Source organism: Rhinolophus ferrumequinum, chromosome 10 (assembly GCF_004115265.2).
Source record: "Rhinolophus ferrumequinum isolate MPI-CBG mRhiFer1 chromosome 10, mRhiFer1_v1.p, whole genome shotgun sequence".
In the NCBI taxonomy this organism is placed as follows: domain Eukaryota; kingdom Metazoa; phylum Chordata; class Mammalia; order Chiroptera; family Rhinolophidae; genus Rhinolophus; species Rhinolophus ferrumequinum.
This window is the reverse complement of record NC_046293.1, coordinates 443,240-459,985: the sequence shown is the minus strand read 5'-3', so window position 1 is coordinate 459,985 and position 16,746 is coordinate 443,240. Positions and strand designations below refer to the sequence as shown.

The following is a 16,746-nucleotide window of genomic DNA, read 5'->3' as shown; positions in this document are numbered from 1 at the left end:
AGGCCGCCACCCCAGAGCACTTTCGGCTTCCGGTTTGAAGCCGCGTTCCCACAGGTGGGGGAACTGAGGTCCGACGCCGCGGGCTCAGTGACGGAGGCGGAGTCAGACTTTCGCTTAACCCTTTACTGAATGGAGTGGAGGGGGGTTGGGCGGGGCCTTCCGTGCAGAGGCGAGTGTGCAGTGGGGCTTCAGGTCCCTGCAGTGGACACTGCCCCTGCGCCAGTGCGCTGGGCGGCCCGTGGCCTGGACATCAGGACAGAGGCCTCTGGCAGTGGTGTTCGGGTGAATGTTTAACAACCGGCTCTTGGGGGACTGGTTGGTAGTGTCATTTCCGGGGTGTAAGTCCTCCCACCTAGCTGATTTCCAGCAACCAGGTCACAGCACTCAAACGGGAGCTGGGAAGAGGCACACAGTCAGCTTGGCTCTGCTCTGAGCTGGTGCAGGGCAGCACCCCACGCCCCAAGACCTGCGCCCCTCCCGCCCCGGAGCTCTAAGGCAGAACTGTCCCCCCACAGCCACAAGCATTGAACCTGAGTCTTGTCCCCCAGTCTCACCGGCCACCTGCAGCATCTTCCAATGTGGCTGCAGCTGCCCTCTCAGGTACTTCAGGGCCTGCGTGTCCTCTGGGGAGGCCACAGAGAAGGGACCGAGGCTGGGGGGCGCCTCCCCACACAGCACCCGGGCCAGCACTCCCGCGAGCCGTGGTGTGGACTCCTGGGCCAGGGCAGAGATGAAAGTGAATCACTGGTCTCTCCCCACCTCCCACCGCACAGCACGTCCACCCTGCCTAACTCACCGCATCCACGAGGGCCAAGACTCGGCCCCCTGCTGGCACCCTCAGCAGTGCGGCCAGGAGTGCAGCTTGGGCGTCCTGCAGGCCATGAGCCGGCCCCAGTGCCAGCAGCACCAGGTCAGGCTGGAAGCCATAGGCCAGGGGCAGCACCAAGGCCAGGACACAGTTCAGGAATCCACCAGTTGTCTGTGGGAGGGACAGAAGCATAGCCCAGCCCCTCACCCAGGGGACACCCCTCCTGCCAGTCTTGGGTGGGCAGCCACACCACCAGTCCCCTCAGGAGGCCAAGAGGGCAGGTGAAGGCCAGGGGCCTGGCCCTCATGATGGTGCCAGTGAGCAGCCACTGCCCAGCCCTGGGACACCATCACTCACCGCTGGCAGTGGCACTGACACGTGGAACGTGGACAGGGCAGCTGCCTCCTTGCCCCTGATGTTCAGCCACAGATTCCTCCTTCCGGGGGAGAGTGAGCACATGGACATGTGTCCACTCACCCTCCAGAGCCCACGATAGAGGGGAGCTCAGGGGTAGGGGTTCTGGGAGTGCTGACTCTGCCAGAGACCCTCCTGGCACTGCTCCCAACGACCCGTCAGCCCACCCACCCATCACCTCTGGGAACCCAGAGCAATGTGCCCCCCCCCATGCAGAACAAGACGTACACGTGACCCAAGAGTCATACCCATCATCAGCAAGGTCTGAGGGCCGGTCCAGCTGTCCCACGGCCACACACAGCAGCCTAGAGGAAGAGTCGGCCCCAGGACAGGCTGATGCACCCCCCCACACACCGGAGTCCATTCTCAGAGCCCTCCCTACGTGGCCAGCCAGGGCGGGGGTGCCCATGGGCCATGCCCTCGGAGGCTCAGGCCGGCCAGCCTACGCTTACCTCTGGGCTCCCTGGGACAGTCCGCGCCGAATGGCCACATCCAGGGTGGCAGCTGCAGCAGGGGCTGGGGTGTCTGTGATGCCGCTGCTCACCTGAGGAGTGTAAGAGCAGTGGAGAGCACCCCCCAAACCAGGGAAACACCCATCAGTCCCTTCTTTTGGTCCCTGCCTCAGTGACTGTCATCCGTAAACTCTGAGGTCTAATTGTTCCACTTCTGAAAATAAGATGCTCACAGTTTGCCCCTCTCTGCCAAAGAGCATTTAGTTGAGGGGCCTGATGGGGTGCTCATGACCCTGTCCCTGGGGCTGTTGTGGGAAAGGTCTTGGGCACAAGGTGACACTCATGTCCACGGGTTCTGTACCTCTCAGCATTCCCCTGGACAGGCCACTGGTCCTGGGCAGGTCCTGGGCCCTGGGCCCTGCCCCCAGCTCCACAGTCACCCCAGCCCTTTCCAGGTGCCCCTACCTGCCCGTCCAGGATCCCATCCAAGAGGTATAGGACCTTCCCAAGTGCAGTGAGGGCCTCGTCTTTGGCCAAGGCCTCATGTAGCCTGTGGCAGGCAAACCAGAGGAACACATCGCCACGGGGTGACACAGACCACAGGTGAGTCACACAAGGGTACGTGGTGGACACAGCCCCATCCCATTCCCCAGCCCATTCTGCCCACCTGGCCCAGGCCTGCATCTCCTCCTGCGGGGCTGACCCCTCCTCACAGAGGACATCAGGGGGCAGGACCAGGCCAGCGCCCAGCGAAGTCAGGGCAACAGCCGTGCGGACAGGAGGTGTAGGCTGGAGGCACAGCTGGTCTAGGAGGGAGCTCAGTGCTGCCGCGGCCTGGGCTGCTGCAGTCTTGAATTCAGAACCCCCAGGCAGCAGAGTCGAGGGTCTCCCCTCTGGGGAGTAGTTACTGGGACTTGGGACGGGGACCGGGCCTAGGAGTGGTTCAGAGTCTCAGCCACTGTGTAGGAGCCCAAGGTGCAACCCCCCCACCCAGCCCACGCCACACTGACCTTCCTGCTGGAGGCTTGTCCAGTGAGGGGCCTGTGCTGCCCGGACACTCTGGATGGACTCCAAGGCGCTATGGGGAGAACCAGGAATGGTGAGGCCTGGCCTGGCAGCCACAGCCCTTCCCACCCTTCTGCCCCTCGCACCTGTGATGTGGCACCATGGGCCCCGACAGGGGTGGGGCAGGGTCACCCAGCAGGGCCTGCACCATCATGCACACTGACTGGGAGAGCGACTCCAGGTGGTAGCCACCCTGGGAGGAGGGAGGAGGGCAGAGGTGTGACTGGGGCAGGGGTATTATTGGGGGGCAGGCCCCTCAGGCAGCACCTCAGCCTCTGGCCCGTGGGCCCTCCCTGCTCACTATAGTCACCTCCAGCACAGCGCAGACCCGGCCACCAGCCAGCACCTGCAGCAGCTGTGTGAGGTGGGCGAAGCACTCTGGCGTGGCCTGCATCTGCCCCTGGAACCAGAGCAGGTATGACGGGGCCTGGCTGCAGGACCCCAGCAGAGAAGCCCTCCCAGCCAGGCCGGGCCCTCACCTCGGGGTCCCCGATCGCTGAGTCAAATCCTGCCGCGACTAGCACCAGCTCAGGGTCAAACTGTGGGCAGGGCCAGGTGGGGTGGGGTGAAGGGGAGGCCCTTCCAGAGAGACCGTCCCCACCCCAGGGCTCAGCTCTGCTCCAGTGGAGTGGGGGGGAACTCTGGGCATTGAGTCCCCCTCCCACCCTCCTGCCCCTGTCCCCCACACGGTCACCTCAAAGGCCACAGGGAGAAGCACATGCAGGAAGGCAGCCACGTAGTCAGCATTTCCCATCCCGACCTGCAGCCACGGGCGTCAGCGGTGGGCCCCGTCAGGGGGGCTGTGGGGCCTTCACTCCTGGAGCCCGGGCTCTGGGGGTGACCCTGGCAGGATGCCCTGGACTACACTCAGGAGGCTTGGAGCTGTGGGGTGGGGGATGTGGGCTGGGTGGGGGATCTGGGGAGTAGGGTGGGTGGTGAAAGGTGGCACCTGGTTCCAGGGCAAGTTGACAGTGAAGCCTCGGCCCTGTCCCTGCCCGACAGTGTCTGCATTGGACTCTCGCAGGTAGGGCCAGAAGCGCCCATGCTCATAGCGGTGCCAGGAGAAGTAAAGGATGCTAGGGATAACCGGCCATGGTCAGAGGTCAGCGGTCAGGACCCTCAGCCCCATGGCTCCTCTCAGAACCCTGACCCTGGAGCAAACCACCATGTCTTCCCACTTGGATTTTCCCAGGCCAGGCTACGTGCCCCGGAAGAGTGGGGTCCCCGCCCCCAGGTCACCTGGGGTCGTCCTCAAAGGTATACTGGATGCCCTGGCCATGGTGGACATCCCAGTCAACGATGAGGATCCTGGGGACAGAGAGCACGGAGGTCACAAGGGCAGTGGCCTCCCGCCTCCATGCCAGAGCCTAGTCCAGGATGCAAGGGGCTGGGTGGGGTCTCAGCAGCAGCCCTTCCATCTGGCCCCGCCCCCTGCAGCTGGCCCAGCACACACCTGTGCAGCCCATGCTTCTCCTGGGCATGTTTGGCCGCTAAGGCCACATTATTGAACACACAGAATCCATTGGCGGCAGCCCTCTGGCTGTGGTGCCCAGGAGGCCTGCAGGTGAGAGCGGGGCATGGGGCATGGCACGGTCACCCTGTGCCCACATGGGAAGCAGCTATGGTAGGGGGACAGCTCTCACCTCACCAAGGCAAACCCGTTATGCACAGCTCCTGTCAGTACTGCATCCACCAGCTGCAGCCCGGCCCCTGCAGCCAGCCGGGCACAGTGGAAGGTACTCTGTGGGGGGAGGGGTGAAGATGAGCCCCCCCACCACTACACCTCAGACTCTGCCCAGCCCTGTGCCAGGCTGCAGGGCACGAAGCGCTGAATGGAATGGGCCAGGATCGTCCCAGGTGCAAGCAGCGGCAGCCAGCAGGTGTGCAGGGTGTTGGCATGTCCATGAACTTGGGGACTTTGGCCAGGTCTGGCGGCCATGGGCGTGAACAAGCATGTGTGTCTGGGTGGGTGGGTGTGTCCCCAGGGCACGCACCGGATGGAAGTAGATGGCATCATACTGTCTAGACAGTGCCTGGAGCTCCCTCGTGCCCAAGGCCTGGGTCCCCCGCAACAGGGCCACGTACTCTGGGCTGCAGAGGAGCAGGCAGGGAAGGCAGGGTCACTAACATGAATGGAGAGAAGAGGAAAAGAGGGGCAAACCCTAGGTGGGACTGCCCACCTCATTGCTCCCTCCCCCACCCACCCGATGATGAAACTGAGGCACATGGGGGAGAGGCACTGTTTGTGCAGTGCTGGCAGGCCCAGGGAGGCCCAGATCCTCGGCTGCGACCTGTGTCCTCCAGGGTATGTGGCCTGCCAGGGTCTGACCTGTGCACCAGGCCCAGCTCTGCCTCTGAGGCCTCTCGGGCAGCCAAGCGCAGGCACCTCTGCTCCAGGCCGCGCTGCTGCAGGCGTTCCAGGGCGGTGGTCAGGCGCTCAGGAGACTCGATCTCACACTCGGGGCTGAGTGGACACAGAGCTCAGAGTCCAGAGTCCCCTCCCCTTCCCCCGCCTCTGCCAAGTCACACTTACTCCTCCCACAGCAGCCTGGCCTCGGTCATGTCCTCGTGGTACACGAGTGCGGTTCCCATGGGCAGGCCGTGGTCACTTTGTGCCACCCGGTGGGAGGACCCAGACGCCCCCACTCGCCAGCGAGTGTACTGTCGTTCCCCTCCTTGCAGCCCCAGGGAGCAGTGCCACGCCTAGGCCGGAACACACACAACCAGGGCAGGAAAGGGACCTCAGGCCGCAGCCAGCAACCGAGGGAGTCCGGGGTTGTCAAGGTAGCACCCGGGGCCTCGCTTCCGGCTTCCTCCCACTCGGACCAGTACCATCCCGCCCCCTTGCGGCTCCACCTCCTCCGAAGCCACAGCGGCAGCCAGGGCGGGTCGGCGGCCTCCTACCCTATAGAAATGGGGGGGTCATGCGTGTGAGCACGAGGCCGTGAGCTTTGACTCCGCGGATGCCAGGGCGGCCCCACCCGCGTACCGTGGGCTGAGCCCCTTCTGCCCCAGGACCACCTTGACCGCGTAGCCGGGGCTCCGGGAAGAGCTGCGAAAGTAGAGCGGAGCCGGGAGTTGTGGCTTCGTCGGCCAGGGCTGCCCCGACGTGCTGCGCTGCCCTCAGAGTTTAAGAAGGGAGTGACAGGGTTCGATGTAAGCTTCAGGAACGATCCCTGGCCGAAGAGCGGCTGAGTGGGAAGGTCAGGGTGCTAGCAGGGAAGATGGACAGGAGTCGCTGCCGCGTGGGGCGAGGGAAATGAGGACCGAGAGGGAGGGTCTGGGCGAGGGATGAACGAAGCCAGCCAAGGGAGGCGCGGGCACAGTCACATAGCAGATGGCCACAGAGAGGAGGCAACCGGGAGCCGCGGGCCTGAAACCCGTGGGCTCCCGGGACTGGGTCCTGGGAGGGGGGAGCCTTTTGGAGGGGCGTGGACTGGATCCTGAGGTCTGGGAGGGTTGGACCCTGGGGGCGGGGCGTGGGTGGGGTTCTGGGGTCTAGGAGGAGAGCACTGGGGACAGTGGTGCCCCTAGTCCGGGTCCTTGGTCGCCTATACAATGCCGGGGCGAGCCCCACGGTGAGAGAAATGTAGACTACGGCCCTGACAGGGCCCCGCCCCCTGCTGCCCCGTGTGAGTCTCCACAATCCTCGTCAAGCCGAAAGCGGGCGGCCGGCGAGTACTCTGGGAAGACTCCAACTGGGTCATTTGGGGTCAAGTGCCCGCCAATCCGGGTGGCTAGGGAATGGCGTGCTGATTGGCCATCCTGTGACACGTGACCGCGACGGGCGTGGCCTGCGGAGGACCGCCCCGTTTGAATCCCAGAGAACGGAGGGTCGCGGCAGGGGTGGGTCCCAGAGGCACCCGAAAGCCTTTGTCCGCAGCAAACACCGGTGTCCATTGTGGTAACTTGTCCGACTATTTGGCTGGACCGACTGTGCGCGTGTCCAGCCGAGCTCCAGACCGAGAAAAGGGGGATGGCCTGGCCCAGCTTTGGGCGTACCTACCCCGGGGACAGGTGGGAGGAGCCAGGGCGGCCACTGGCTCCCTTTAGAGTGGTTTAGGATCCGGCTGCTAGCTCTGGAAGACGTCGAACGGCCGGCAGAGGGCTCTGCGGGCTTACCGATGGCGCTGGGGCGTGCCCGGGAATCAGAGAACAGAACCCACCTTTCCGCTATGCAACCGGCGCCTGGACGCTGCAGCGGTGACCCGTCCTCCCCAGGAATCTGGTCTTGGAGAGTGCAGGGAACTCAGACAGCTGGGACTGAGCCCCAGGTTGGACCTTAACGCCCGCCCCCATCAGGCCCTGCCCCAGAGTCTGGCTCCAGAGTCCAAGCCATTAGAGGAAGTTCACCCCACAAGGAGAGGGGGGCAAGCCCTAATGTGGGGGCTCCAGAACCAGGAGGGAGAGTATGCCCCAGCCCAGTGGCTCAGGAGGGGCTGAGCTTCTAGGCTGGCCTCCCTCCTCTAGGTAAGGCTGCAGCTCACAGGCCTAAAGGTGGGGATCCAGCCCACGAACCAGGAAGCGAAGCCAGAGTGGAAGCTCTACAAAGAAAGGGTTTATTTCCTCCCAGCCACATGGGCAATTTACATTCCCGGCTGTGGGTGCCAGTGGAGTCCACACCAGTGCTCTCCAGGAGAGATGTCCCCGAGTCGGCGCCCTGCGCCCTCCCTGTCCTTCCTCTTAGCCACATGAGCTGGCCGCAGCATGGTCCAGAGCAGGCAGGGTCAGAAGCCAGGCCTTGATCCCAAGCCCCACCCACCCTAAGACCTGAGGCTTCTCGGGCTCAGAGACCAGCCCAGGTCAGGTGGGTGTCCTGTCCAGAAAGTCCAAATTCTACAAGGTTAGGCTGACGTGGGGGCCTGAGGGCAGGGGCACAGGTTTGTAGGGGGTGGGGGGCCCATGCAATGAGGAGCCTCCTGGGAAGCGAGCCCCAGCCAAGGTCACAGTGGTATCAGGATCTCCCTTTCAGGCCGAGTCCCCTCCACTCCCTCAGGGCCCAGGGGTCTTCACAGGGCCGTCTCCTTGGAGGCCCTGGCGCCCAGCTGCCGGGGAGGCTTGAAGCTGAGCACCTCTTTATACGTGACACCTGGAGTGGGATGAGACAGACAGAGTCACGGGAGAAGGGGCCTGGTCACCCGTCAGAATCAGGTCCCAGTGTGCACCACTGCGGACCCCAGTAACCGGGAACAATTGCTGGGCCGTCCTCTGGTGGTCTCCCCAACCAGCAATGAGACCTGCGTGAGTCCACTCAGGGAGCGGTGAGGAGAATTCCCAGGCCCAGAACACAGGCTGACAGCCACTGACTTAGGGGCCAACCCACCCCCAAAGTATCAGGTCAGAGGTCATTGCTGGGGCGTAGGCCTCAGGTGGGCTCCTTCTGTCCCATCATGCGACTTCATCCAAGGCCACAGCCACTCTCACCCCACCTGAGTCAGTCCACAGGGCCTATCCACCCTGATAAGGCTCCTGGAGCCCAAAACCACTGCCCCTGAAGTGTCCGGGCAGGCCTCAGCCACACAGCCTGCTTTAGTGAACAGAGGACGTCCTAGGAATGTAAACCAACGTGCTCACGCCGAGTCCCACCAGGACACACCCCAGCCTCTGGATCCAGGATATCCAGACTTAGCTGAGAGGAATTCCCACCAACTTCTGCAGTACCCACCTTCCTCACCCAGTGGTCATGTTCCCTGAACTGCCCGAAGGGAGCCACCCAGAGGCGGGGTGGGGGTTGGGTTGGGGGTTGCTCGATTCCCTTCTGAGTAGTCTGCAAATGGACAGGTTCACTCAGCCTATCCCAGCCTTTGGGGTAGTGAGTAGTGGGGTGCCTGTTTGGGGGACACCAGCACTCCACAAGCCCAGTTCAGGAAACACTGTGCTTTCCAAGCAGGTGGTCTGTGTGCTTTGCCCCGCTGTGTGGGGTGCCTCCTAGGCTATTCCTCTAATCCTAAGGCAGGGGCCAGTCCACACAGGGAAGGTCTGTGTGAGGCCCCTGCGGTAAAGCTGGCCTTTCCCATGGGAACGAGGTGATGAGAGTTTGCATCCTGACGGGGGCTCAGCCACGAACAGGCCACATGATCTGTAGTCAGAGCAAAAGCTCTCAAAATAGTTTGTGTGGGAGGGAGACCGCAGAGAGGATTCTGTGGCCCGTGGTTTTCAGGTTATCTTTTTTTAGCATCAGAAAACTTCCATCAAACCAAACTTACAAGCACAAAAGACGGCACAGATAGGGGCGGAGCCCCTGGTGGAGGTCCCAGAAACCCAGGGGCCCTCCACCGTGGTTTGGGAACATGGTTTGGGAATCACCGCCTGTCCAGCTCCGCCCCCACCCCCATGTGTAAGATCAAGGCCCTGGATCTGAGGCAGGACGGGGCCTAGAACCCAGTGGTGCTAACTGCTGCCCGCAGACATCCCTACATCTTCAGGAAGGTCCGGCAGCCCTCATGGCCTGCCATTCTGGAGTGGACATGGATGAGGCCAGTTCCAGTATGGAGCATCAGAGCCAAGCAGAGGGAAACCTGGAGACCAGGCAGGCTTCCCTGAGCCCAGCTTGAGGCTGATCAGATGTTGGTGAACCCTCAGACATGCGGGGAGGTGCCCTTGGTGTAAAGGGAGTGGGCAGCGCAAAGCCTAGAGGAGCAGAGCAGTTATTGGGGGTCTGAATGCTCAGGGGTGCTGTAGGGGACAGGCCAGGCGTGGTCAGGAGGGGTGAGGTGCTGTGAGCTGGCAGGACGTGAGGGGTGTGCAGCTGTCCAGGTGGGAGGGGTAACGAAAGGGGCAAGGAGAGGCAAGGATGAGTTCAAGGGGTGTGAGCAGAGGCCTGGGGACAAGTGGGTGTGGAGGGGCTCCAGGATGGCCGGATCTCTGGCCTGGACAGGGGACGGTAAGTGCTCACAACTGCCCTGAGCTCAGAGCTGCCTCCCCATGGTTTCCAGAACGCATCTCGTGTGCCTGCGTGTGCGCGTGTGCCAAGCCCCTGCCGAAATGCCTTCCTTTTCATCCTTTAGCTCCAGCCAGAGGGCACCTTAGCCAGGAAGCCCCGCTGCCCTCTGACCTCTTGCTGTGTCCCTCACCTGGCGGACCCAGGACTCTGAGCCCAGGCCACAGGGGTTACAGGGTCCAGCCACAGGCCCTGCCCAAGCCCCCCACTCACGCTTCCACTCGTCCAGCGTACGGTCCACATCCTCACAGGACTCGTCGTACTTATGGGCCTTGGGCTCGTCCTCCGTGTCCTGCAGTGACTCGAAGTAGGGGTGTGTCAGTGCCTCGGCCGCCGTCACCCGTTGGTCTGCATCCAGCACCAGCATTTTCTCCAGGAGGTTCACAGCTGGGGGGAGGGCAGGTCAGGCTGGGCCAACGAGAGGGCCCCACGCTCCCCCAAGGCCGGCCCTACCCAGAGGGCTTGCGTTGGTCAGGATGGAGGCAAAATCCTTCTTCTCCAATTCGGGCAGGCCCTTCATGTAATTCTTTGCCTGTGTGAGAAGTAAGGGTAAAGGGCCAGCGCCAGGCAGGACCCAGCCCCTCCAGCCCCTGCCCAGCTCCGACTGACATCGGCACTCTGCAGCCTCTGCACAAACTCATCAGGAGGCGTCCCTGTCACCTTCAAGATCTCCTTCAGCTGGTCCAGGTCTCCGCTGAGCTCAGGAGCACAGCATGGGCCAGAGAGCAGGGCTCACCCACCCGTCCGGTCTGGACAGTGTGCCCAGCCCCACCCCAGCCCGCCTGACCCCACAGGTGCAGGATACGCCCCTCCCGCCTGACCCCACAGGTGCAGGATACGGTCATTGCCCTTGAACAGCGTCTTCCCCGTGATCATCTCGGCCATGATGCAGCCCGCCGACCAGATGTCCACTGAGACAGAAGCCCTCGAATCAGGGCTCTGTGGGCCGTGGGGGGGGTGACTCCCAGGGGGCGGGGGGCCATGGACACAAGGGTCATCGAGCCTGCCACACCCTCGTCTGGCTCCACCCCACCTCAGCAGCCTCCGGAGAAGCACCACCATGGGCTTCCCATAAGGAAACAGGAAGGGGCGGGTCCAGCGTGGGTCCAGGCTGGCCCAGGTGGAGACCCGACTGGGCAGTCTCTCACCTGTCTGTGTGTAGTGCATCCAATTCAAGATGACCTCAGGAGCCCGGTACCACCGGGTCATCACATATCCAGTCATCTCGCTGTCTGCCTGCCGGGCCAGGCCAAAGTCCAGGATCTGAAGCCAGAATGAGGAAGGTGGGGCAAAGGTGCCCCCAGGGAGTGAGTGGACCAGCCTGTGGACCAGCAGACCCCAAGGGAACTGGGCACTCTGGGGCCCCTGCCAACCCCACAGGGTCTGAGGTCACAGTCATGGACCTGCAAGCCTCCCCATGGCCAGCATACCTAGCCCAACAGGACCCGCCTCCACCCACCGGCAGGGGCAGACATCCCCACGGGCTCCTGTGCCTGTCCTCCACTTCCTGCTTGCCTCCACCTTTGAGAAGGCCTTTTCGGCCCTGCCCTGGCTCAGGCATGAGGGACTGGGGGACGCCTCCCACCCCTCACCTCAAGGAGGGATGGGAGTGAGTGTGCCCAAGGCCACCCCAGTCAAGTGCCTCCCCAGGGAGCCTGTGGCCATCAGCTGCTCGGCCACGCCTAGATGGCCGATCCTTCTGCCCGGGCCTGGGCTGGCCCTCCACCAGGTCTGAGGACCGAGGCAGCAGCAAGCAGATGGGCAGGTGGGGAGGGAGTCCCCAGCCCCGCCACCAACACACACCTTCAGCTCACAGTCCTCGTTCACAGCCAGGTTGCCAGGCTTTAGGTCCTGGGGGCAAAGGAAAGCTAGCTGTGTGGCCCCACCAGCAAGGGGCAAGGACAGGAGCCCAGGCAGCGGGGAGCAGCGGCCCCTGCAGCCTCCAGGAAGGGGGCAGGTGCCTGGGCCCCAGGGCTGTGCTCAAGCACTGTGTGCAGATCCCACTGGATCCCATGGTGCCCCCTACAGGCGGGAAGCAGAAGCTCCTGGAAGTGGGGTTCCTGAAACATCCACACAGCTGCAGAGGCCCCACCACCAGGACTCACCCTATGGATGATGCCAGCAGCATGGATGTACTGTAGGGATACAGAAGGTCAGCAGTGTCAGCTCACCTGGCCCTCAGCTGTCCTGCCCTTCCTGCCACCCCCCTGCACGGCCTCACCTTCAACCCCTTCAGCATCTGGTAGACGAGGAACTGGATTCGGTCCTCACTCAGCTTCTCGTGCTTCATGAGCTTGCCCAGGTCGGTGCCCATGAAAGGCATGACCAGGTAGCTGTGGGAGCCGGGCGGGCGGGGTGCCGTGGGGCCAGGCTCAGACCCCGGAAGACCCTCAGTGTCCACCTCCCAATGCCTCACCAGGTCCATCCACCTCCAACCACCCACACCGTGGCTCCCCGGGCTGGGGAACACCTAGGCTGAGGCTGGGGAGGGTGTGAGAGAAAGGAGGGACGTGCCTGTGGGCAGGCGTGGGACAGCAGGACATTTGGGTATGAGGGGCAGGCTGGGTAAGTGGAGGGAGAGAAACATTTAGCACGGCCTGGACACTGTGGGTCCTTGGCCCCTGCAAGGTCAGGCAGTGAGGAGCCGGTCCTCCCAGCCCCTCCCAGGCCAGGCCCCTGGGTCTTGGCCAACAACAGTGTGAGTCCAGGGTGGCCACCCAGGCAGTCACAGGACAGGAACCCTGCCACCCTCCCCTGCCTGCCAGCAAAGGTCAGCAGCTCCAGTTACGGCCACACACATGGTGCCGGGGTCCCAGAGCCCGGGACCTGCCAGCTAACAAATGCTCAGGTCCAAGCCTCCAGCACGGGAGAGGGCCTGGTGCCAGGCATGACGGGTGGAGCAGGTCCAGGTTCCACCTGGCTGTGCCAGTGCCGGGGGTCCCACGGGCACATGGCAAGGGGCTGGACTGTGGTGTGGGGAGCAGGTGGTCGGAGTGCACCCCAATCCTCATCCAGGCTGCAGGGAGAGGCCTTGAGCAGGCCCCAAGACCCACCCAGAACCCCCCCACGCCCTTCACCCTGCCTGGCCAGCCCCAGGCTAGTACTCACAAGTCTGTGAAATCATCCAGGGTCTCATCGGGAGTGAACACGTCCAGCAGCCCGATCACCTGGGAAGGAGGCCAAGCTCAGGTGGGATGGTGGCTCAGCAGGGCGCGTGGGGGCTTGGGCACAGCCCTGAGTCTGGCACGGTGCTCTGGGCAGAAAAGCCCCCTGCAGCTGTCCCCATCGCTCCCCACTGTGCGCAGGGCCTGGCTCTACCTACTGGCAGCACTGACGTGGCCCTGGCACACCTGCCAGGCTATTTTGGGACAGTGACAGCCGGGATCCTCAGGGGAGGGGCGGCCCCCTAATCTGGATCAGCTCCCAGCCGTCCAAGGAGCTCCAGTTCCTTGGCCCTTCCTCCCCTTCTTCCTGTCCCCATTGAAGACCTAGGACCAGGATGGGGACAGCCTCCCAGGGGAGAGCAAACATCCGGCAGGTACTTCTCAGGGCTGTGCCTCTGCTGGAGAGGCCCAGGCAGGCAGCACTATGACCAAACCAACAGTCAGACCTGGTCCTGCAGACCCCTGGTCAGGACTGAGGGACAGCAGACAGGTAATGTGACAATGGGAGCCCAGGGCTCAGGGTGACAGGGTGTCCAAGGACCCAGTGAGGCCTGCATATCCGAGTAGCCGAAGGAGCACGCTGGTGAGCCATGGGTGGCAGGGACACCTGGCAGAGGCAATGTGAATGGTAGCGGAGGCAGGATGGAGAACACTTGGAGCATCTGAGAAACATGGTGAGGAAGGCCAGGTGGCCGAGGGCCAGGCCAGGGAGTCACCACGCAGAGATCAGAGGGAGCCTAAGCAAGCCCTCACATGCCAGGTGGAGGTTTGGGTTTGGTCCTACAGCCGCCAAGAAAGGGTTTAAACAGGCATTATGTTGAATGTGGGGACAGACCGGAGTGAGGCGAGAGTGGACATGAGGTGAAGGGACAGCTAGATGACCACCAGGGCCAGAGCCATGAGCAAGCGGGGAGGAGGGAGCAGAGCAGGACACCCAGAGAGGTGAGGCCTGGGGCACTGGGAGAGTGTTTGAGCAAGAAGAGGACAGAGGACAGAGTCCCTGAGATTAAGGGGCCATCAGGTTAATGGAGACTTCTGTGCCTCTGAGGTAGAGATGGCAGCCGGAGTGGGGGGGAGGGGCAGGAGCGGGACATGTGAGTCCCCACCACCACTGCAGTCAGCCTCTCAGAGCCTCAGTGTCCTCCAAGGAAAATGGGCTCACGATAGGCGGCGCCTCCCAGCTTGTGTGCAGGGTGCTCAGGACATGGCAATGTCCAGTTTGGGCAGGTCAGGAGCTCCACAGGGATGGTAAGACCCTTGGCACAATGGGGGCGGCCCCAGCACAGATGACTGAACACAAAGTCCAGAGCCCTTGGGACGGGCAGGATGGGTGGTGGGAGTGTGTGTGCGGGGGGGCGGGGGGGAAAGCCAAATGAAGCCTGGTAGAGGAAGGGGTCAAGGCACAGGCGTGACCAGGATGTAATAAAGCCCAGGCTGCGCTGGTGTCCACCACGAGTGGATGTCACCTGGGAAGAGCCAAGGGTGGTGATGGGAAACTTGGGAGAATGAAGGACCTACCCAAGGGGCTAAGAGGGTAGGCATCAGCCAGAAACCCAGGGGACAAGTTTCCTGGGGACTCCTCATCCCGAGGGGAGGCTGTGGGCTCCAATGACCCAGGAGGGGCCAGACCATATGTCAGGAGCATGATTAGCCAGGGCCTGGGTGCCCAGACCACAAGCCCTCAGACGGCCCAGACTGGGCATGAGGCAGGAGTGGCTTGGGGAGTGGGGGTGGGCAGAGTTCTCATCCCCTGGGGGAAGCAAGGAGAAATCCCATGGCAGAGGAAGGCTCTTAGCAGCCAGCAATGGCACCAGAGAGGCCCATGGCAGACATGTGTGGTGTCCCATGGACAGGTCTGGAAGCATGGGGGTGGGGGACTTTCCCAGGTGGGGGCCCAGGTCCAGCCCTCCACACTGTCCACAAAACCCCAGCCAGAGCTGTGAAGGAAGCATCTGTGTGCTGGCCACTGGCCCAGTGTCCTCCACCACCGGAGACCCCAAGGCTCTGAGGTGACAGAGCCAGGATGCTGACTCCAATTCCATGCCTAGCTCTGCATTCCCAGGGACCCCAGGTCCTGGGGCTGCTGCTCAGGAGATGGACTGGAGCACGGTGAGTTCAGGAGAGCATCTGGGTGAGGCTGCGGGGGTGTCCCTTCCAGGAAAATAGCTCCACAGAATTTGGGGTGAGACCTGGACAATGGCCTCAGCCTGGACAAGCGTCCATCCCCTCACCAGGGCCTGGGCTGCGGAGACAGACGTGACCCCAGGAAGAAGCAGAGGCACCTTCCCAAAGACTGGCCTGGGAGGAGAGGACTAGACCCCAGGGAAGTCTCTCAGAAAGAGGTGGGCTCTGCCCTCACCACCTGCAGCCCCCACCCTTCTCCAGAGGCTGCCCTGACCCCCACCTACGCGGCACCACACAGGGGGTCCGGGTAGGTGGGACCTGGAGTTTTGGGGCAGGAAGACGAGCAGAGGCGATGGACGGGTGTCCAGAGCGGAGGCCCAGCGCGACTCACGTTCTCGTGGCGCATGTGCTTGAGGAGACGCAGCTCTCGATAGGCGCGCTTGGCGAACAGCTCCGATTGGAAGGGCCGGTACAGCTTCTTGATGGCCACTTTGGCGCCTGTGCGGCTGTCCACGGCCGAGCTGCGGGACGCACGGCTTAGCGGGAGGGTCGGGCCAACCCGCCCGGATACCCGCCAACTGGCCGGCCACACGGCCGGCCACCCCGCCCGGCTTGCGCTCACCAGACGGCGCCGTAGGCGCCGGAGCCCACGGGCTGCAGGTCCTGGTACACCACGCGCACCTCCCAGGTGGTCTTGGTCACCTCCTGGCGGTAAAAGCCCCTGCGGGCGGGCGGCGGAGAGCTCATGGCCGGACCGGGTGCCGGCCCCGCCGCAGACCCCTCGGGCGCCGCGCCCGAGCACCGGGCCGGGATCGGCGGGACTCCCTGGGCGAGCGCCCGGGGCCACCGCGCGTTTACTCCGCTCCGGGTTCTTTCCTCCGGTTCGCTTGAGCCGCCGACCCCGGCCCGACCCCAACCTTGCCTGGGTAGCGCCCTGTTCCTCCCCTGCCTGCGGACCAACCGGCCCCAGGGCCGCGCGCACGTGATACCCCCGCCCGCCCTCCAGCCTCTCCGGAAACCCGAGGCGGCGGCCGCCGGGAAGGCGGGAGGGGGTGGTGGGGGGAGCGCCGCCCGCAGCTCAGCCCAACCTCGGACCGGACGCGGCGTCTGAGACCCGCCGCCTCCTCAGTCGGGCTGAACTCCCCCGCCTGCGCGTGGGGTGTCTTAGCAGGGGCCCCGGTCTTACTAGCCCTGTCCCCAGGGCGCTGAGCCCACAGGACTTCTGTCCCCAGCCAGGTCACTGCCCACCCCCCATCCGACCCCCCCCTTAGCTGAGCGCTGTGTTCCCAAAGTCAAATCCCCACCCCCAGGAGGCCCCCTTCCCTGTGCTGATCCGTCCATCCCCCAGTATGGGTGCCCCTTCCCAAGGTGGGTAGTTGGTTCTGCCTCCCGCACTTAGGCTGCATCCCCAACACCCTTCCCGGTGACCACTGACCCCAGGCCTCCCAAACCCTGGAGCTGGAGCGTGTGGACCTGTGCACTGCCAGTGCTCTTTGCTTCTCCTCAGTTTGGCAGGTGGGAGCCTGCTCCAAGCACTTCCAAGTTCCTCTGCCTGCTCCCCCCACACACAGCTTACTGCCCCGTTTGTCCTTCAGAGCCCTGCTCCAGCCTCTCCGTTCGCTGGGGAAGGTGTGCCTGACCCCAGGGGTGAAGCAGGGCCCTACCCTGGCTCTCAGCACCTCGCTACTCCTCCATGGGGCACCATCCTTTCATGAGCCAGGTCACGTCCCCATCCTGGACCAGCCACTTTTGAAGGATAGAGCCCCCAGCCCCTTCCCA

The 16,746-nt window shown here is 63.7% G+C and overlaps 2 protein-coding genes across 7 annotated transcripts; both read right to left on the bottom strand.

The window, feature by feature from the left end:
- Positions 1-97: 97 nt before the first annotated feature.
- HDAC10 (histone deacetylase 10) lies at positions 98-6,922 on the bottom strand. Of its 5 annotated transcripts, none has more exons than XM_033118165.1 (21): positions 6,906-6,922; positions 5,273-5,442; positions 5,069-5,203; positions 4,734-4,830; positions 4,383-4,480; positions 4,193-4,297; positions 3,979-4,047; positions 3,689-3,815; positions 3,434-3,499; positions 3,219-3,278; positions 3,050-3,139; positions 2,826-2,932; positions 2,685-2,752; positions 2,342-2,606; positions 2,140-2,224; positions 1,675-1,766; positions 1,471-1,527; positions 1,166-1,244; positions 797-979; positions 555-714; positions 98-395 (listed from the first exon to the last, which is right to left on the bottom strand). In XM_033118165.1, the coding sequence occupies exons 2-21, from the start codon at positions 5,329-5,331 to the stop codon at positions 385-387; spliced, it is 2,013 nt and encodes a 670-aa protein (XP_032974056.1). In that variant the 5' UTR covers positions 5,332-5,442; positions 6,906-6,922; the 3' UTR covers positions 98-384. The 5 variants fall into 5 exon arrangements, with proteins under 5 accessions (XP_032974056.1, XP_032974055.1, XP_032974058.1 ...); XM_033118164.1 differs by lacking the exon at positions 6,906-6,922 and adding an exon at positions 5,729-6,122; XM_033118167.1 differs by lacking the exons at positions 3,050-3,139; positions 6,906-6,922 and having other exon boundaries at positions 5,273-5,560.
- Positions 6,923-7,277: 355 nt separating this feature from the next.
- MAPK12 (mitogen-activated protein kinase 12) lies at positions 7,278-16,044 on the bottom strand. Of its 2 annotated transcripts, none has more exons than XM_033118343.1 (12): positions 15,590-16,044; positions 15,359-15,488; positions 12,788-12,846; positions 11,901-12,012; positions 11,785-11,814; positions 11,483-11,530; positions 10,828-10,942; positions 10,519-10,590; positions 10,289-10,368; positions 10,133-10,211; positions 9,893-10,027; positions 7,278-7,828 (listed from the first exon to the last, which is right to left on the bottom strand). In XM_033118343.1, the coding sequence occupies exons 1-12, from the start codon at positions 15,712-15,714 to the stop codon at positions 7,749-7,751; spliced, it is 1,065 nt and encodes a 354-aa protein (XP_032974234.1). In that variant the 5' UTR covers positions 15,715-16,044; the 3' UTR covers positions 7,278-7,748. The 2 variants fall into 2 exon arrangements, with proteins under 2 accessions (XP_032974234.1, XP_032974233.1); XM_033118342.1 differs by having other exon boundaries at positions 9,893-10,066; positions 15,590-16,024.
- Positions 16,045-16,746: the final 702 nt, after the last annotated feature.

Bases quoted from the DNA above. Each gene is read 5' to 3' on its own strand.
- HDAC10 (XM_033118165.1), bottom strand. From the start codon at position 5,331: ATGGGAACCGCACTCGTGTACCACGAGGACATGACCGAGGCCAGGCTG. The intron at 5,204-5,272 runs GTAAGTGTGACT...GTGTCCACTCAG, and splicing joins GCCAGGCTGCTGTGGGAGGA to CCCCGAGTGTGAGATCGAGT. The intron at 4,481-4,733 runs GTGCGTGCCCTG...CTCCCCCCACAG, and splicing joins ATGCCATCTACTTCCATCCG to AGTACCTTCCACTGTGCCCG.
- MAPK12 (XM_033118342.1), bottom strand. From the start codon at position 15,714: ATGAGCTCTCCGCCGCCCGCCCGCAGGGGCTTTTACCGCCAGGAGGTG. The intron at 15,489-15,589 runs GTGAGCGCAAGC...TGCGTCCCGCAG, and splicing joins GGCGCCTACGGCGCCGTCTG to CTCGGCCGTGGACAGCCGCA. The intron at 10,212-10,288 runs GTCAGTCGGAGC...CTTCTCACACAG, and splicing joins AGAGGCTGCAGAGTGCCGAT to GCAAAGAATTACATGAAGGG.